This window comes from Protopterus annectens, chromosome 3.part0 (genome assembly GCF_019279795.1).
Source record: "Protopterus annectens isolate FY-2018-M chromosome 3.part0, PAN1.0, whole genome shotgun sequence".
Classification (NCBI taxonomy): Eukaryota; Metazoa; Chordata; order Ceratodontiformes; family Protopteridae; genus Protopterus; species Protopterus annectens.
This window is the reverse complement of record NC_056731.1, coordinates 891,381,550-891,403,094: the sequence shown is the minus strand read 5'-3', so window position 1 is coordinate 891,403,094 and position 21,545 is coordinate 891,381,550. Positions and strand designations below refer to the sequence as shown.

Genomic DNA, 21,545 nt, shown 5'->3' with positions numbered 1-21,545 from the left:
ACATTATTTTCCATGGTTGACAGTAAACTCCTTATAACATTGAGTAAAAAATTAATGGAAAATGTACTGTCTTCAGAAAGGAATTTCAGAATTAGGTACACCTCTTTTGTTGTGAAGATATTGTTTGCAGTGACTCAAAAATTGCCTGAAGGGAAAGTAATGCTTGTGATATGGAAAAGTACAGAAAAGTGTCCCCATTGCTTCTTGTAAGCCTTGACCCTGCAAAAAGTGACTTGTTATATGTTGTGTAAACATAATGATTGTTTTCTGTGCCATTCATGAATTTTTCCATCTACTTAATGCTGTGCAGACCCAATTCGTTTGTCATCATTACTGCTAACCGTATTCTACAGTGCAATGCTGATACTCCAGAAGAGATGCATCACTGGATAACATTGTTGCAGAGATCAAAGGGAGACACCAGAGTTGAGGGACAGGAGTTTATTGTCCGAGGTAAGCAGAATACAGCAGATTCTCCTCTGCGCTGCTAAAATCTGTACCTTTTTTTCCAGGTGCATGCAGTACCGCATAGTAGTTTTCAAGTCCTTCAAGAGCACATGCTATTGGCAGTGTTTGATTTTTTTTTTTTTTTTATGGTTGAGACTACATTGATTTATAAAGACTGTATTTCATAACGACAGTATGCATATGTCTCAGCTTGGAGGCATTAGTGTGCATTGCTTCCTTTCATAATCTCAGCTTGGAAGCATGAATGAGTGCTTCCTGTCATAGAATTTTAGCAGATGGTTAAACAGGATTGGTTCCCTAGATCCATAAAATATGTAGTGATATTAAAACATATGTAGCTAGTGATGTGTAGTGTCTCTGTGACCAGTACATGGTACAGTGTATAGTTATTATTGGTAAATTTAATGTTGTCTGTTTCATTCTTTGGTTTGAAAGGCACAGAGTAAATGTTGACTTTTAAGTATTTTTTTTTTGCAACACACAGCAGTGAGGACTAAGTTGGGGGAGATTTCCTGCATTCACATGTGATGCTGAATTTCATTGTTTGTATACCACACTGCAAGAAAAAGTAAGCCCCGTCTTTGAGACTTCTACAGCCTCCCATTACATGCCCAGACATCTTTTAGGATATCTCATTTAACTTACAAAGCTGTGCTCTCAGCCTGGTAATACTTTACTCTTCAGCAGGACTTCTTTGCTCCTCTGGCTTGGGGCTGCTAGAGAGACCTTTCGTATCTATGCAGTCTATAAGCAGTAGATATTTTATTGACCCTACTCTGTATAATTGTCTTTGTTGTTCCTGAGAATCTCACAGTCTCTACTTTTAGAGCCTTTGTGTGTTGACCTACCATTTTCAACACATATATTTGCCTTTGATAGATTACATAATAATTCTGAATCACAAAGCAGCAATTTAAAAAGAAGGTTCCAGTTAGGCACACTGTTTATTGGGGGAGCTTTTTGTGGTGAACTAATTTGCATGTTGAATTTAGCACAGCCTTCCCTTACTCAGCATACCATTTCTCCCAGCTAGTTGAATTTACACTGACATTAGGCTTAGGATGTGGCCCACTTAGGCACTTGGTATGTAACAGGATAAAATGGTAAGCATGTACAGAGGAGTGGCCTTAGGTCAACTGGTACCCTAGGCAAAAGGGCTCCACGGCACCTCCTACCACACTACCTGGTGCCCCCATCCTGGTCTATGTCCACCAAATAAATACTGGAAAAGCGCCCCTACCAGAGCGGCACCCTAGGCGGCCGCCTAGTTGGCCTATGCCATCTATGCATGTACATTGTGGAAATTGCTGTATGAAGCAGATGCAGTGTACATTAGGCTGCTTGCAGTTTATGCAGGTATGTGACTTGACATGTCAATATTTTCAGTATACAATAATGAGACATTATCTGTGGGCTCGGCATTGCAGCTGCACTATTCTAAATCACTCCTTTTGTTTGAGATGTACTCTCAGCACAGACAGTTTGAGCTTAAGTAACCCATCCTTCTGCTTTGCAGTCAGCCATTTTCCCATACACGTAACCACTGTTATCCCTTTTGGCAAGGCACAGGGGTTTCTAAATAAGATAGATTATGTTTAAAACTGATATGTTTAACTTATCAGTTTTTGGACTAGCTTGCTCTGCCCATTGTGTTTTGTTTGTTTTTATTCTCATTAATGTCGGCCTTCATGTATGTATATTGCTTATTTTGAAATGCCTTATTAAAATTAAATTGACTTGATTTTTCTAATTTTATCACATTTTACATTTTCCAAGGGCTTGCATTACTAGGCAGTAATTCATTTTCTGGGAAAAAATATTACAGGTTCTTTTTTCCACATCAGGGGTGGACATGTTCATTAAAACATGAAAGTACTTGACAAAAGGGTTTACAGTTTACCTTAACTCTACTTTTGTTTATCTTTACACATTCAGTTAGATGCAAGTAATGTCTCAAAATGATTCATGGTATAGAATTAAAAAAAAAAAAACACTGCATTAGTTCTGACCGCTTTTCTTCAAAATAATTTGATTTGCTTTTTTGTTCATGAAACCATATACTGAATATTTGTGTGTACTCTATACTTTTAAACCCGAATCTCACTTTGCTTTACACTGATCTGTGCCAACTTTAGTACCTGCTATGTTAACTTGAACTAAGCATGAATAATATGTTACTTGTCAATGTTAAATCTGCTACTTTCTATGTAATTTGAACACCTCTGTATTCCTTGTAATGATTGGCTGAATTTTACTATGGAGCTTTTCTCCCTGAGCCTCCACTGAAAAGGAACATGCATCCAGTCGGATTTTCCTGGTCAACAAATGTAAAACAAATAATAATAAATAAATAAATAATAATGAACTCATAAAAAACTGTGATTTATTTTGTAGGGTGGCTACATAAAGAGGTAAAAAACAGCTCTAAGACGTCATCACTAAAATTAAAAAAGCGCTGGTTTGTCTTGACTCATAATTCCTTGGACTACTATAAGAGTTCTGAAAGAAATGCTTTGAAGCTGGGTACCTTAGTACTCAATAGCCTTTGCTCTGTGGTACCACCAGATGAAAAGATCTTCAAAGAAACAGGTTAGTGGTTCAGATTAGCTTAATTACCACAGAATGTCTGCTTTATGCTGTGAAATGACAACACAATATAAATCTGACAAAATAAACCCTTTATAATTCATTATATCTAGTCTGAAACTTTGAATCATAGTACTGTAGTACCAAGAAATAACGGAATTATCAGTCTGCATCAAATGGACACACTTGTTTGCATTCTAAAGTTGTGAATTTAATATTAGAACTGTACAAACTAAAAATTGTACCCAAATTTGGGTTTGTAAGAGTTTTGAGCTACAACTGAGGTGTACAGTACTTGTCCCATAGTGATGTGCTGTTGAATAACAATTATATTTTCTCCAGATGAAGTATTTGATGTTTTTGATACAATTGTGATGCCAGCACAACCAGCAAATATTACTCGTATAAAGCTGCAAGGTGGGTGTGGCACAGGTTTTGGTTTACAAGACGAATGTTTGCTTCTATTTAATGTTCATCGGAACTTGAGACTGGTAGATTGTAGACAGCCTAGTACTGTGTGTGCCTTTCACAATAACAAGGCATTGCAGTATTGTTGTTTGGGTAACTGGGTAAAATAATGCTTTCCTGGTGACTGTGGTGCAAGATGCTGACAAACCAGGCTAACATAAAGAAGTAGCTGATATCATGGATGTCTTTATTTAATTTTATTGCGGGAATTAATTTAGCCAGGTAAGAAACCATTAAGTAACCAGTCAATACACTTTGCAGCAAGGAATATAATTCCCAAATGCAAATTTGTGTGAATGTGAGAGAGAGCGCAGGGCCCTTTCCCACATTTGAATGAGATTCTTTCCCATCTGTAGGGGCCTTTTGATGCAATGTCCCATTAATTTTTGGGAAGTACTTGTAAACTGACTGTTGCTGAGGAAGTGGGATCACAGGCTGAGTGATGGAGAGTTCTGTACTGTGCAGAAAAATGAAAGTGTCTTCATTTAGCAGCTGTAGATGTCACAGTACGATTGTCTGTCATTGAAACTGTGTGCCTGATCAGACCGACACCTGCTGGGCCTAGTTGCTAGCACTTAGCATTAAATGCAGCTTTGCCATTCCTACAACCACGTACCTCCACAATGATTTATTACTAGAGTCAAAATGAGTGACTGGAAAAGTAGCAAAACAGAAGAGTCCTCTTAGGTCAGATGTTACTGCTGGCTTGGGTGAGGCGGTGCAGATTATGTACCTTCGGGGATTATAACTACACTTAATTTTTCAGGGACCCTTCTCATACAGCAATGAAAGAAATGATTGCTTTAATTTGATAAAACCAAGTCTTTGTTACTTGCACTGACAGTCATAACTGAGTTGCAAAAGGATTTTGCCAAAACATGACCTGTATTGGGTTCTGGCTGATTCATAAGTTTTGAAATTACAGTGTTTAATCTGTATGATTTCTAATTTTTTTTTAGGTTATTGGAATGTGACAGTTTTTGGACGAAAACATTGCTATCGCCTGTACACAAAGCTGTTGAATGAGGCAACGAGGTGGTCAAGTGCCATCCAGAACGGCATTGATGCCAAAGCACCAATTGATACTCCTACACAGCAGCTTATTCTAGACATCAGGGTAAGCATCTGAGTCTGTGTTACTATTGCTTTTCATTGTGAGAATTTCTTTTTCTGCTAAGAAAAGTACAAACAAATTAAAATGTACATGAGGCTAGTTGTTAAGATTAATAACTACTAGAGCATCCTTCAGTGTGCAGACATTGTACAATGTGGAGAAAAAAAAACACAGTTCTGTAATGTCTATTCTGTGTACCTTATTTCAGAAGAAACACTGAAATTTTGCATAGTGAAACATGTTTCACACATCAGCCATACAGTTACTCAGAGAAGTAATTGTTTTTGTGTAAAAAAAAAAAAAAAAAAAAACTTTGATCCAATCATCAAGCTGAGCCTGCAGCCTTGAAAGCTTTCACACTTTATGATAGCTTTCAGTCTGCTGTTTTGTAGTTCTCACAAATCTGTACTGTTTTAGTACATCATTGTAACAATCTGTCTATATTTTACTTTCTTACTGTGAAAAGAAGGGTAGCGTTTTTTTCATCATCCTTCTCTTTGAGTGACCAGACGTCAGCACAGAACAATATTTACAGTAGTTGAGAAAAGGAAAGACCCGTGCATTTGCACCATGAGTGGAAAGTGGGTACATTTTTTCAGTCATGCAAAGTATTTCCAAGGATACAAGAGCAATTCAGAAAGCACAAGTATAAATATGCATGCTGCGAAGGACCTCATTATGTCCTCTACCTGCCACAGCCTTCTCTTTCATGCATCTCTGAATGGTTTGCTGCACTTATCTGGGGAGGCATACAGACTAATGGATTTTTAGGGTCTGAAGCAAGCCTTGGTAGATTACTACAGATTTCTGATAGGAGCGCCTTTAAGTGCGAGGACAAAAATAAATCTAAATGATTATTAAAAAAAAAACAACACTGAAATAAGAAGAACATGGTATAAGGTAAATAAATATGATAATTGATTAAACAAATTGCTTTAACTAAGAAAACAATTTGTGTTTTGTATTATGTGTGTTTTGAAGGGGAGAGTTATGAGGTTAACAGAAGTGAGGATGGGCAGACTAGAGGTTTGCAACTCAGGGATTTGAGTGCATGGGGGGGACACTGTGGTGTGTAGATTAACATGCAGGCCTGTTTTATTTAAATCATTATGTCACTGAGGATGACCTTTGTGGACAAATGTCTAGGCAGATGGACTTACACTTCTTCTAGGCAAGAAGTTGTTTGAGGGGGGGCATGCCTTTTTATTTGAAAGGTACTAATAAGGGACATTTAAAACAAGAATGGAAAGTAGCGTTTTCACTTGGTGGATAAGGATTTCTTAGTAAAGGTAGCTGTTGCGGGGGGGGCAAGCTAAAGTTTAGAAGGGGTGGTATCCTTTCTACTTTTAGGAAACATTGGTTGTGTATGATGGTCACTGTTCATTTGACACTGACCACATGTGCTAAAAAAGAATGGGGAAAAGGGGATTGTGGATGGCTGGCGTTAAGAAAGCAGGATGCTGTGAGCAATAAGGGGATGAAACATGTAGCAAAATGAACTTTTATACAGATGAGACTACATTTTTCTCTTAAGCACAGTAAGCTACAATACTTTATTACTGTTAAAGCAGCAGATGTTATACGTTTGCAGTAAATCCTTCTAATGATGAGGGAATGTGTGAAGTTGCATTTCCAGAATTTCAAGGTATTTGGGGTGCCAGGATCCCTGAAACTATACATGTACAATAGACTCCTTATCTGGCCTGTTTTCAACTTTCTGCCATAGTCCTAGCAAAAGACAACGGAGAACAACAACACGTCTGCCTCCTCTGGGCTAAATAATGACAGACATTTGAGTTTTGGATTTTATATTCATTAGAAAATTGCATACTAACACAAATCCTGTTATTCTAGCTGATTTGTAACCTATAAATATTATTTTGTATGCTTTTCCTGATTAACTAGCTATTCATTTATCCAGCCTAAGGTCCTGTCCCAGTGAGACCGGATAAGAGGGAGTCTACTGTGTGGGAATTTTATTTTTGTTAAGGTTAAAATTATGGGGCAAACACTTGTGTTTTTTTCTGTCAAAGATTGATGAAGTAGAAATTAGAAACTTTTGGGGAGAAACTAACTGTATGGTGATTATTGCTATGGACACAAATATTTAATTAAATCTAGGTTTGTATATGATATATGATGGGTGAAGGAGCATAGTCTGTAGGAAGTAGCCAGAAACTAGGGGGTGGGAAACATGAAGATGGAAATAATCATGTTTAGATCTCATTGTAGAGATCATTCAACATTAGACTTCTGTTTTACAATGGAGTGAACGACAAGAAAGTAGGAAACACCCACAACTCGTATCATGGAGGTATAATTACTCTGATATAGCTAAGCCCCAGATTTTGGAAGGTGAGACAGTTTTTTCTGGGTTATAAGGTGCCTCACTTTATTGTATGACTTTTTTTATTTTTTTATTTTTTCATTCACTCATGTAATATAACCTGTTAAATTTTCTATTAACCTTTGGACTTAGTATAGCTGGAAAGGCTTTTTGGACTATTCCACTTGTCATGTTTATCAAATAAATAAAAAATAATAGGTGAAAAGTAGTGGGATTGTTTAGCATAGTGCTAGATACTTTCAGAGTAGGTTGTAATAGGTGCTGAGCCAGAGAGGAAGGTACATTCATACAGAAAGGAGGGGAAAGAAAGCCACAGGGACAGATTCTAAAAGAGAAGTGAGAAAGATGTACAAATACTTTTCATTCTCTGTACTGGGTTGTGTGATAGATTTAGATTAGATGTTTCTGGTTGCTTGAAAAGCAGAGGAAAAATGTAGACTGGCATATGAGTAATGCTTGGGGACTATGTTGAGAAATGCAGGCTAATTTAGTACATATATATTTACACCATCATTTAAGGATCCTTTTGCAGTCAGGTGGATAGTTATGTGGCATGGTCTTTTAGGTGTGGACCCTCTTCCTCCACCTGATTTGGGCTTTTAAAAATACCTACTTGATCGGATTCATGTTTTTTATTTGCATAAAACAAACATTGAGAAGAGAGAAAACAGTAGGTGCACCCCAGAAGCAGTGGTTGTTGGGGAAGTCAGAGTTGGAGCATGGAAGACAAATGCAAGCAGCAAGGAGAGAGAAAAGAGGAATGAAGATGGACTGCAGTGCAGAGTACTGCCTCTGAGGAATAATGTGGGCTGGGATGAATAGAAACGTTATTAACTCTAAAGAGGGTTACCTGCACAATAGCTGGGGGGGGGCAAGAAGGAGAAAGTAGGCTATAGTAATTTAAACCTATTATTGAAACTGTATTAATTCATCTTCCTTGTGAATTCTTATATGAGAATTGTTGCATCCTGCTAAGTAGTTAGTAAAATATGATTGAAAATTCCCTGCTCTATTGATAGAAAAATACCCTGTTGTATCTGTTGAAGAATGCCTTGAAAGTTTCTTGAATGCCGCAACCCATACCTTGTTTAAGCTGGATGACACTTTATTCCCCTGTTTGCTCCAATTCTTCTGCCCCTGTCCACACCTTTTACATTTTTTCAGTCTCATTATGCTGTGGGACCATGAGTATCCTTTTCCTCTGCTGTATAAAATTTCTTTGTAATATGTAGTTTTCTTTCATTACATTTGTGGTGCCATGATGTGTAAACAGGCATCAGATTTCCAGCTGCTGCCTTTGAAAGATGTCTTCAGACTGATTTAAATCCATATGGTTTGTTTTAGAAAAGTAATCATCACTTGTTGGAAAACTCTTAATGTAACATATTGTTTTTTGACCTGTTCTATAGGAAAACAGCTTGAACCCTGAAGTTGTAGAACAGATTTATAAGAGAAATCCTATTCTGCGCCACACACATCATCCACTGCACTCGCCACTTTTGCCACTACCTTACGGTGACATCAACTTGACATGTAAGCCATGTTTTGATTCTTATGCTACAAATACTTGCTCAGTACATGTTCAGTGAACTATCTTTGTGAGTACCATCTTGGATCTAAGCAGTGTTCCTAGTACATTTACAGAAACATTCCAGCTTCAGGCATGCTTTAGTACAAAGGACATTTCTTAACATCTTTGTTATACTTTAATTTTAGTAACATTTTACAAAGTTTCTGTTTGTATGACTATTACTGTTTAATGAGTTGCAAATTTCTTATTTTTGACAAAACCGAATATAAACTGTAAGGAAATAGTATTGATAAATGGCTTAATTTTGAAACATTTTCAGGAAGTGTGCTGAAATATGATAGTGTGAATGGACAGCACAAGTGTATTAGCAATTGGTGATATTTGGAATTGAGATATTATAATTTCATTATAGCTGTCTACTTCTGTCAGCAGTATGATTCTGAACAGCTTTAAAGCTAATTTTCCCTGGAGAGTATAGCTGAATTAAAAATGTTTTAATAGTAAAAGTTGCACTTCAGCCTTTCACATTGTGTGTTATAGGTGTTATCACTAAAATCTAGAAAGGTTTCTTCATTCCAGCTCCATCACAATGTCTGCTTGATAGGCAAAATGTGATTCCTTACAGTTTATCTGCAATTTTCATAGCAGACTGCCTCTTTGTATATGTTGAACATTCTTATTGTTAGGAATCCACAGAGTTTTTAGGAAAGTCATAATCCAAGCTCACAAAATTCAGGCTCCTTAAGTAACATCCTTGCCATTTTAGCAGAAATTTTACTTAGCATGCATTTCAGACACTTTTATTACTGCATTTCATTGTGCCCCAGATGCAGAAGAGACAGCATTCTGCTGATAGCAGGCTTTATTGTTGTCCCATGGGGGGGGGGGGGGTTGAATGGCTTCCACCTTCCTATTTGAAAAGCCACACTTTGCTTTGGCCCTGTTTACCATAGCATTGTGCATTTGGTAAGCTGTTATGCTGTTTGCAGTCTTTTGTACAGTTTACAGATGTATGAAATCTGAAGACCAAAGTGGTGACATCTTGCCATAATCTGTGTGCTTGTTGCACATAAAACAGCAGTTTCTTTTGCAAATTTCCAAAGTAAGTTAACTTGTACTTTGGAGGCCATATGGTTTCATATGTTTTGTTGTAGGACATTTGACAGCATGTTGTAAAGAGATTTGTGTACATCCATAAACCAACATCTAAGAAAATTGTTGATGCTCATGTACTTAAACTCATGTTTTCAAGATAATTTCATTTCCCTTTCCTGATGGTTATTTGGTGGAACCCATTTTATTAGCATTCTGATAACAGTATTTTATTAGCTCTATTGAAGGTGAAAATGTAAAGTGCATATGGCTGACCTGGCATAAACTCAACTGCTCTTTTTTCCTCAATTTTGTAGTACTCAGAGACAAGGGATATACAACCCTTCAAGATGAAGCCATTAAGATTTTCAATTCCCTGCAGCAGATGGAGTCTGTTTCTGATCCTGTTCCAATAATTCAAGGTATCTTGCAGACAGGACATGATCTTCGACCTCTACGAGATGAACTATACTGCCAGCTTATTAAGCAAACAAACAAAGTGCCACAACCTGCAAGTATAGGAAACCTTCGCAATTGGCAGATATTAACATGTATGAGTTGCACTTTCCTGCCAAGCCGTTCCATCATCAAGTATTTAAAATTTCACCTCAAAAGGTAAGGCATGTAATTGTCCATGGTAGTATAACAGCATTTATGTACGCTTGATAGATGATACTGTAACAGCATTTATGTATGCTTGGTAGCTGAAGAGTGAAGGAAGACTATGTAGTCCAGATCTGTCATGTGAATTTTTGTTGTTGTCATTTGCCCTTATAGGAGGAGGATTCTGATAAGCAAGAGGTCCTTGTCTCTAAGATGGACAAGTGTAATATGACCTCATTGCTACTGCATAGACCATCTTGCAATTAAAACCTAGGGATGACCTGATTTATAAAGACAATTCAATAGTATTTAGAGCTTAGTTGCTGATGCAACCTAATGGAGGTAGGTAGGTTAATCAAACAGCAGCATTGCAACTTGATAAAATATTCACATGATATTTCTTATTCTGCAAGCCTAGTACTTCACTTGGTAAAATGAGAGAGTATTCATTTTCCATGTTACTTTGGCATTCCTTCATATAGTTCTGAAACATAGAGTAAGTTTGACAGCCCATAATAAAAGTGATAGCAGGAGTGGAATTGTGTGACTTAGGCTGAGTAAAGTGTGTCCATATAGTTTCCATTTAAGGTTAAGAAGGCAACCATGTATAGTCTGGCAATTGTTATCTGTCTTGTGTGCAACAAGACTCCTCAGCAGGATGTCTGACTTGGCTGTACAGATTTGTTTTTTTTATAGATTTAGATCTGGGGAAATGGGGAAAATTTGGTGCTCTGATGTTAATCTTCATTCATACATTACTGATGAGTATAGTCGGCTGTTATAACAAGCTCACGCCAGCCAAAAAACTCTCGAGCTAAGCTTACCCATAGTGTCCCTCTTTCACACCCCGGATTTTGTTTGCTGCATATAGTATCCAGATGTGTCAGGCCAGTTCTCAAGCTATGTCATTTAAAAATGTATACTTCTTTTTTCTCGTTTACCTTGTGAAATTTCTAATTCTTTAGTTAGTAGTTGTTTAGAGTTTGCTTCCCTTGCTTAATTGTTGGAGTACATTTTTATTTATTTACCAAGTTTTGTAGTATTCTTCAAACCATTGCTGGTACAGGCCTTCCTTTACCTCTGCGGTAACTTTCAATACCATTGCTGGTATCTTTCCCCCTCTTTTCTCCCATTCTTTACCCATTGGGTATTTCCTTTTTTAACATTGTTGGTAACAAAAAAAAAAAAAAAAACTTCTTTTTCTTCACTGTGTAAGTGTGTATTTTGCTGATTGCATTGGACATATTGTTGTTGGATAAGTGTTTGGTTTATTATTGATGATGGCTGATAAAAAAGGAACCGGCTTTAAGCAGTGTGATCAGTACAGCAGGAAAATGTCAAATTCAGATAGTAATTTGCCTTTTGTTTACTGTCTCAGGGTACTGCAAATGAAAGTTCAACCCCCATGTGACATATGTAAGGGCTTTAGCAGCCGTACCTTAACAGAAAGAAACAATAAATTGATGCCCAAAGGACTCCTAAAACACCTTTCTTGGGGACGCTATATCTGAGACAAAGGGCTCAACCCCTCCTAAAAAGGAACACAAAAAGATGAGTCAGTCTGTATCTTCCTCTCTACATATTAGTGACTCAAAATCTGTTAAATCTATGGAACCGAAAGTTAAACTTCCTAAATTAACACCAGCAATCTCAGCACCAGGGCCTCAAACCCTTCTACAGTGCTGTCCTCTGTACCAGGGCCTCAACCATCAACCACGGTACCATCCTCAGCACCAGTGCCTCAAGCATCTACTGCGGTACCGCCCGTGACTTCAGAACCACCCAAAACTTCATCTTCTATGGTACAAACTACTGCTACAGTACCGATGCCCTGTTCAGCACCAAAAATAGTATTCCCAACTCAGGTCACTACCCCCCATACAACTTACTGGTCCTTTGACCGCAGTGCCGAAAGGTGAAATATTACCTCAGACCTGATACTCCCTGTCGGCAGTTCCTTTTTTTGGACGACAGTGCAGTCTTTTTCTAGAATGCCCTGATTTTCCATTGGAGATGTCAGCCCGCTCCTCCAGGAGCCTTTTAGAATTCGATGTAGTGAGACTAGTGGATCAGTTTTTGGTGGCCAGAGGAATTCCAACTCCTTCCAAATCCACCCTCCCACCTGGAGCTGAGGAATTTTCTCCGATATGTATTCCTCCTTCGACCTCCTTGGAAGTATTGGAGCCCTCAACACTGGCACCTTTCCCAGTACCAGCTTCTTCGGTTCCACTGGTAGACCTTACCATGGCTCCGGAGTCTGCCCTATGGCGATCGACTCACTCAGAGCAGAGCCATCTTCGGGATCGTGACTAGTCTGTCGGCACTGTGTGACCCCTAGTACAGCACCTATTTTTTCTATGGCACCATCTACTATGGTTCCGGTTGTCTTGGCGGCACCAAGTCCTTTTGTGGCTCCTTCCCTGGGGCTGGGCTCATTGGAACGGGTGTGACCCTGGTCCCGAGGTTGTCTTTCTCTGTTCCAGGCTCCCACCCCTGTTCAGGCAGGCCTGCTTTCGAGGTAATGGAGAGGGCACTTGACTCTGTGCACTCACAGCTGGTTCCTTCGGCACCAGAGACCCATATATATCTGTCCTCTGAACCGCAGCTAACACAGTCCACTATTCTGGGAGACTGAGCACGGAAACCTCAAGACACCCTTCCACAAAGTACCCACTCTTCAGACTTCTCCTCAGATGTCCCCGAGGTACCATGTAAGAGATCATGCAAGAGGAAGCATGTGGATTCCCCTGAGGAATCCTTTGCTGAAGATACAGACTATGATGAAGGGGGCGGGTCCCCATGGTCACCCCCTGAGGATGTTTCCTTTGGAGACAAACTGGAAGTTTTAAAGCAGCGGGGAGACTGGAAGACCACTAACCCTTCCTCTGAGGAGTCTGCATTCTTGCAGGCTTTTTGTGCTTGACTGTCTACTTCCTGGGAGACCCCACCTGCAGATGACCTAGTTTAGCTCATCATGCAGCACACTTGGAGGAACCCTGACACTGCTGAACCTATCCCCTGTAGACCAGACAAAATTCTCTCCACCAGAGGACAACCCACACTGGTCCAAAGGCCTACCTGTAGAGGCTATGGTGTTGGTGGCAGCCACTAAGAAAGAGCTTGCCAAGGAGAGCCCTAATGTCCATCCTCCAAACAGGGAGTCTTGGGTGATATATTAGGGAAGCGGCTATATTCTTCATCGACCTTTGCCATTAGTCCTTGAATTACTTGGCACATTTTACCTGGCTTGAGAGAGACCTAATCCCGGAACTCTCGGGAACCTTAGCAGGAGCAGTTTCTGATGAGGTACACAACAAAGTTGCCTCACAGCGTGCCACCCTGGAGTGTATATCTAACTCATCCATGCGGTTGATTTCTCATACTGCCTAAGGGGTCGCTAGAGTAGCTGGTGCAGGTGTTGCCATGAGATGTCACACCTATGTGATTTTGAGAACTCTTTTAAGTCTTCCTTTCTCAATGCCCCCATGGAGGCCTCTTCTTTTTTTGGCCCAAAGGTAAAAGACACTTTAGCCAGGTGTGAAAAGGACAGTAAAACCCTGCCTGCCATGGGTGTGCTTTTTTCCACGCCCCCAACGATCCTACTCTAGGAATCAGAAGACTGGAAAGATGTGGTACAAGGAATCCCAGGGTCCTTTCCATGACACACGTGGTGAGTTTACTCCCCAGGTCAGGGGGGGATCCTCATCTGGAAGACATCCCTACAGAGGCAGAGGGGGTCTGCGTAATCGGGGATCCCAAGATTCTTTCTCTGAACATCCCTATCAGTGCTCCTGAGGAGCCACCTGATTGCTTACCTCTGGAAGCAATCAGGGAATGATTTTCTCTGCACCACCTTGCCTGGCAATCCATAACCACAGATTATTGGGTGCAGATGATAATTACCAGAGGTGATCACATACCTTTCAGTCTTTACCCAAGGCCACTAAGGCATATTCCCAATGTTCCACCCAGTCAAAGGGAAGCAGCAGCTCAAGAAATTCAAAAGCTGCTTCTAAAAAGAGTCATCCAAACAGTCCCACCAGACCACATAGGATCCGGATTTTACGCAAGGTTCTTTTAGTGCCAAAAAAGACAGGGGACCTTAGGCCAATCTTGGACCTCAGCATCCTAAACAAATTTGTCAGACAAAATTCCAGATGGTCACGGTTCAGTCTATCCTATCATTTCTAGAGAAAGAAGATTGGATGTGCTTGATAGATCTTCAGGATGCATATTACCACATAAAAATTGACAAACACTCCAGAAGATTCCTCCGCTTCTGGGTGGGAGCCAGTCACCACCAATTTTGAGTGCTACCCTTTGGTCTCTCTACGGCCCCCAGAATGTTCACCAAATGCATGGCAGTGGTAACAGCTCACTTGAGACTGCAAGGATTCTGAGTATTTCCATATTTAGACGATTGACTCCTTACCGCCCCCACCAAGTGTCTACTGGTTACAGCCTTACATTACACCCTAAAGCGAGAAAAACCCTTAGGGATCTCAGTAAGCGAAGAGAAATGCAAGTTGACTCCTCCTCAAAATCTGGAAGAATTCATAGGGGCAGCTTTCAATACTCAGTCTCCCTCCCACTTCACAGGTTAGAAAGACTAAGGTTTCAGCTCTGGGTGATACTCTCGCAGGACAAAGTTTCAGCTCGGGCAGTCCTTCAGCTACTAGGATCAGTGGCAGCATCAATTACAACAGTTCCCCTGGCAAGACTACACATGAGGCTTCTACACTGACTTTTACTAACATAGTGGTCCCCTTTGGCTCATCCTTTGTCCTTTCAGATCCACGTAACAAATCGATGCAAACAAGATTTATTTTGGTGTATGAATCCAGAAAAAGACCTATGGAGTCATCCTTTCTCTGCCACTCAGCCCAAGGCCATAGTGACCACAGATGCTTCCCTGATGGGGTGGGGTGGGTGGCATTTCTTGGGAAAGACAGTCCCAGTATACCTGGTTGCCCATGGAGGCCAACCTGCATATCAGTGCCCTAGAACTGAGGGCAGTGCTTCTAGCATTGCAAGCATTCCAATCTATCCTCCCATCATGGACAATTGCTATCCAGTCCAACAACATTTCCGTAGTCTAGTATATCAACAAACAAGGGGGAACCATGTGCTACCTGTTGTGTCAGGAGGCCATTAGAATTTGGCAATGGGCGATAGTTTCCAACCACTTTCTGATAGCAATGTGCATTCCTGGGGATTTCAGTGTAATTGCAGACAAACTGAGCAGATGCATTCTCCTGCCTCACAAGTGGTCCCTCAATCCTGTCATAGTGATGAAGATCTTTAGTCGCTGGCACCAGCCTTGCTGTGATCTATTCGCATCCCCTGCAAACCACAAATGCAGCAGCTACTTTGACCTAATTATCCCGCAGGGGGAGTCCCTATGGGATCCTCTAGTACACGATTGGCCCACAGGACCTCTTTATGCCTTCCCTTCCCTTCCTCTGATCCCATAATTTCTTAAGAAGTCTCTTCGGTTGAAAAGCAGAGTAATCCTCATTGCACCCTATTGGCCTAAACAAGTTTGGTTTCCCTTTCTTTGGCCTCACCTAGTACATCAACCATGGATTCTGGATCCAACTCCGGAATTGCTGTCGCACCCACAAGAGTTGATACATCTAAACATATCAAGCCTCAAGCTGATAGCATGGTTCCTCCACTTCCGGTAATTGCCAGGCAAAATAACCTGTCCTCCCCTGTAAGTCAAATTCTTCTAGCTTCCCATAAACCATCCTACAGGAAACCTTATCTTAGCAAGTGGAAAAGATTCATAATCTAGTCTTGAGAGAAGGGCATAGACCCATTTTCAGCTCTGCTTACTTTGGTACTGGACTATTTATCAAACCTCCACCATTCAGGAGTGCCAGCTTCAACTATTCGAGTACACCTGGTGGCTATCTCTACCTTCCACAATGACTTTCGGGACTCATCCTTCACCGTTTCTGTAAAATCTTTTTGAATGGTGTCACACACATTAGGCCACCCTTCAAAGAGCCAATCGATCCCTGGAATTTGACACTAGTTCTGCAATCCTTGACTAGTCCTCCTTTCGAACCTACTGCCACTTGTGATATAAAATTTTTATCCTGGGAAACCATTCTTGGTAGCTATTACCACAGCAAGACTAATATCTGAACTACAAGTCTTGTGCATAAAATGTGTCCTTACATGGTTTTCCATAAAGACAGAGTATCATTCTAGACTAATCTCACCTTTTTACCCAAAGTTATTTCCAGTTTGACTATTAATCAAACAGTTGATCTGCCAGTTTTCTTTCCAAATTTTTTTTAAAAAAGTAGAATATTCACTACATTTACTTGGTGTGTAGACAATTGCGATTCTACTTGGACAAGACTAAATCACTATAAAAGTCTGACAAATCATTCGTATCATTCTCAGAACCAAAATTGGGAAGATCTGTTTCCAAAGTGACTCTATCTAAATGGTTGAGAGACTGCATTTGCTTTATCTGTCAACAAAACAAAGCTCATCTACCATGTAAGGTCAAAGCACATTCAACCAGATCAGTTGCAGCATCTGTTGCCTTCCATGCAAGAGCTTTCATGGGTGACATTTGTGCAGTACCTTTATCACGCATTACAAATTGGATTTGGTCTCCAGGCGGAGAGCTTCCTTTGGTTCAGTGGTGCTCAGGGATATCCTTCCATAGAGCCTCCCAGGAAATAAAGTAGCTAGGGACTCTGTCCCATCAGTAATGAATGTATGAAGATTAAAAACATCAGATAAAGAAGTTATGTTCTTACCGTAACATTCCATCTGTGTTGTTGATCTTCATTCATTCATTACCTCCCACCCGTCAGACAGACAAAGCCTTTATTGCAACTCAGATGACCTGAGATTGATTGGTAGCTTGGGTGCTGCTGGAGCCAACTTGTGAGGGTGGGAGTGAGACACTAATGTCAGCTTATCAGTTCTGGGTAGAAGGGTGGGGTAGAAGGGCGGGGGGGGGGGATGGTTCAGCTTGCTGAAGTGCCAAGATCTACTGGAGAAGCGAGGTGTATGGCATGTAGTACAAAGGGACAGCGACATGGCTGTGGCATTGACAAGCCATATCATAGTGGCAGATTTAATGGGGTATGTGCAGGAATGTACACACCCCTAGGAAGAGGCATACCAGGCCCTTATGTCATCTACTGAGGTGGAAAGGTTAGGCCATAAAATGGAAGTACCCGTCATGGTTGCTTTGATGATGGTCATGCTGTGAATGGCTGCCACCCTGGTAATTTGGAAACAATGAGCAGTATTGCAAGTGCTAGATTTCCAACAGGTTCAGGAGATAGAAATATAAAAAAAGAAACATTAAAAAGGAATAAAAACAGGAGGAGTCAGTATTTAAAAAAACATGTTGAAAACAGAAAAAAAATTGCACAATACAGTCATGTATATATGTGATATGTAATTACTATGCAACTGTCTCAAAATATAGGCAAAATGAAATTTGCAAGGTATTATGTTCCCTTTAGAAAGCTAATCCCAGACTGATATGGTTCATGAAAACAGAAAATAGTATGGTGTTCTTCGTGTTTCACTGCAAATATATACATAAATCAATAGATTTCATTTTAATGGTGGCATCAGCCACACAGTCCTGTAATTAGAGTTAAAATATGGATTAATATTTTAGGCCTTACTTTTCTGAAAATGTCCCTTTAAGTAAGTCTGGTTTTACAGATGTAGCTAAGAGTAGTTTGAGTAAAGAGGACCATAATATTTAGTCTGAAATTTCTAGACGTCATTGTGTAAAAACATAAAGCATATACGTACACATGAATGCTAAAGTTACTGTACATTTTTTGTGATATATTTTTTTAATTCTTCAATAACAGAACACGGGAACAGTTTTCAGGAACAGAGATGGAGAAGTATACTATGTTTATTTATGAATCTCTTAAGAAGACCAAAACACGAGAATGTGTACCATCTAGAGAAGAAGTACAGGCTCTAATTAACCGACAGGAAATGACAAGTACGGTTTACTGCCATGGAGGAGGTTCCTGCAAGATTACTACTGACTCTCACACAACAGCAGGCGAGGTAAGAAAACAATAATTATACTTTTGAGTTAACAATTACAAGTCTTTAGGTAATGTCCTTTGCAAATGCCTAAACCTGATTGTCTAAATCTTGTAAAAGATTGGGCTGGTAGTAGTACATAAAGCCTGATTGTAAGAGAGAGCAGACACCTTTGTAGAGCAAAGTTGCTTAATTCTGTCATACATCATTATGTTACCATTTTGGAATAAGCCACTCACCAGGAGCTGCAGAGCCTTAGAAGTATATCAGATTATCTGCCCAGTAACTTAAAGATAAAACAGAAAATAATATAAGATTTGTAGATATTCCACTTTTTATATGTGGACTTCACTCATGTGCAACTGCAGCACATACTGACCAGGTATATAATGCAGACAAAGAACAGAAAAAGAGTAGAACAACACAGTGGCTCCAGATTCAAAATAATAAGCTTGTATTACACAACGTAAGTGCTTTTACAGTTAAACAAACTGCTTCCTCAGATGTTAAACCAAGCTTCCTTTTCATACGTGCTTTGCTCCTCAATCTCCTCTGGACTTCCCATCGTTTCCTTGAAAAAATAGGTAAAGGGAAACAGAGTGGACCCCTGTTTGTTTTTTCCATGTGCAAGAGGGTCCCTCTAATGTTGGAGTTGCGTAGTGCAACATCATCTCCTGATGTATACATAGGTTCATAGGTTGGTACTAGGCTAGGGCCTATACAAGCCTAGCCATAACAATTCTCTGGCTATTTCTTCCCACAGTATTTACTTCCCTGGACCTGTGTCTAGCAGGGCGACTGACGTGTTACCAGTGGAGTCAATGGAGTCCTCTTTTTGTGTTTAGATTGCAGGGGTGTAGTTTACGATCTTCTTCCTAGCTCCTAAAAGTAGAGTTGAGCAGTCCACCCCATGGTCTGCTGTAGAAACTGGAGGGACATTATCCCCCATTGTACCAAGTGTTGTCACATTACCAATTTTATTAGTGGGTGTTGCCCTGTTCTCAGGAGCCTGAGTGATTGATTTAGCACTTCTGGGCCAGGTGAAGACATGCCCATTCAAAAAAGTCTCATCTGTCCATCTCTATTTTCCTGGCTTTGATGTAGAGTAACTTTTTATCATAAATCATGACTGAATCAATGATGGCCCCCCATCCTGCTATTGGTTAGGGCTGCCAAGATGCCCTTATACATTTTTCCCTTTTAGGGATGCTCTTATATATTTCTTTCAATACATTTGTACATCCCTTTATGAAATAGAATAGATAATCTGTATTCCATGGTAATTTCTATGTATATACTTTTGTTTTATGTGTTTTAATGTGTTTATATTTTTAAAGATTTGATCTGTTTTTATGTCTCTGTTACTGCACTAAGGTCAATTTAACTAATTATTTAATGAGCTTATTAGAGCAGGAAGTGATGTAATTCCTATTGTAAAAGTGATGATTTTTTTTATCTTGGTTCATCGTCTGAGGAAGCAGTTGGTTTAATTGTGAAAGTGCTTACGTTGTGTAATAAAAGCTTTTTATTTTGAATATGGAGCCATCGTGTTGTTCTACTCTTTTTCTGTTCCTTGGATTCATTTTTGTGCTGAGTAGAACATTTATCCTGAGCCATTGGATATTTACTTGTATATAACGCAGACAATTTTACTAGTCAGATACCCAGTCACTAAGGTGAAATACACTGCCCTACTATCAGAGTGAGCATTCTTCTCTTCTACCATTACAAATTATGGCATGTAGGGAAAAAACAATTCACAGTGCCATGTTTTAATGCTTCTTTTACACATTGCTTCACTCCTTAGCCAGAAAAATATATCATAGCATATGTCTGTCAGTAATGCATACCTCATCTGAAGTAGTTAACTTCATTTGATCATCAACCTGTGGGTTTTGGATCTGATATGGATCCGAGCCAGCAGCTTACCAGGCTAAAGATCCGAGCTTAAAGCTCTTCCCCCTTACCCATACTACACTGCAACCTCCTTTCAATCCTCACATCTCGTTTGCCGCGGCTTTGCCAAGATGGGATCTTTGAGCTCCAGGTAGGTAAAGTGGGATTTTTCATCAAACTTTAGCTGTGCGCTGTTAGTGTGTGTGTGGGTAGTTAGTTTTTTCCCCCGATTAACCCACGGGTTTCCGTAAAAAAAAAAAAAAAAAAGTTTAAAGTTGTAAACTTTTTTCCCCTAGTTGTAGGTCTCCCTTTCCCGCCTTTGACGTGTGCGTGTATGTGTGTGTGTGTGTGTGTGTGTGTTTGGCTAGTTAGCCTTGACTAGTGTAGGGTGGCTATGTTGGAGTCTCAAAAACTGACTTTTTCTAAATGCACAGTGTGTGGCCATAAGCTGTCGCCGGCCGATGGTCACACTCTGTGCGTGGGGTTCCCAACTTACTTCGGGCTGCAAGATTTGTGCAGCCTTCAACCCTCAGGTCCTGCGGGATCACAGGACCAAGCTGATTCTGGCTGGTCTCCTTCCAGCAGAACCAGCGATGACTTCTTCCTCTTCTTCAGCCACAGCTGTGGCTGTTCAAGCTTCTGGCCCTCCTCTCATGTCCGGGACTCTCACTCCCACTTCAAAACAGGGCAATAGAGAGGCCAGGAAGGAGAAGCATAAAGAGAAGGAAAGAGAAAAAGAGAGAGATAGAGACAAGCGGACTTTGATCTGTCAGACCCCCTGCTAAAGTGGTCTCCACACCGGAAAAAGTTACTAGGCCATCTTCCCCTTGGCTCCGTTCTCCAAGATTCTCCCCAGAGCCTGAGGAGGAGGCTTGGCCCACTTCGAGGTCATCCTCGCAATGGCCCTCCTGACCAGTGTTGGTGGCATCCTCCAGATCCACGAGGAGCCTCTCTGAAGCTGACATGGACCGGATGATGAGAAGGTTCTTGCAGACTGAATTGCAGATGAGAGTGTTGCTGGCTCCCCCTCCCACTGGAGAGGGGAGTTCAGCTCCGATGTTTGCCCTGATAGCTCCTTCTCCGATCCATCCCCGGGTTTCGGAGTCTCTGGATCCGAGGAGCCCCGGAGTCAGGGGGTCGGTGCCGATGGTTACTCCAACCTCGACGCTGGCCATGCCCTCGAGTCTGTCGGATCCGAGCTGTCGGAGCCGAGATGTGGGCAACGGGTCCAAGGTGATGTGTGTTGTCGGCCCCATTGTGGTCGGGGCATACCATCCCTCTGGGTCCGACTGTTCCGGGCTCAGCTCTGATCCCCTAGTCAGATCCGAGGGGCATGGCTACTCATACCACCAGTTTCAGGGAAGCCGGTTCCCCTTCAGCCTTTGTTG

The 21,545-nt window shown here is 40.6% G+C and overlaps 1 protein-coding gene across 2 annotated transcripts in view; it reads left to right on the top strand.

Moving 5' to 3' along the window:
• MYO10 (myosin X) overlaps positions 1-21,545 on the top strand; it is a 566,410-nt gene that overhangs the window by 502,880 nt on the left and 41,985 nt on the right. For both annotated transcript variants that reach the window (XM_044065222.1, XM_044065223.1), the window contains 6 exons: positions 311-453; positions 2,863-3,057; positions 4,482-4,639; positions 8,393-8,516; positions 9,924-10,221; positions 18,075-18,282. In XM_044065222.1, coding sequence (XP_043921157.1) covers positions 311-453; positions 2,863-3,057; positions 4,482-4,639; positions 8,393-8,516; positions 9,924-10,221; positions 18,075-18,282 — 1,126 coding nt within the window. The remainder of the gene's footprint in view (positions 1-310; positions 454-2,862; positions 3,058-4,481; positions 4,640-8,392; positions 8,517-9,923; positions 10,222-18,074; positions 18,283-21,545) is intronic.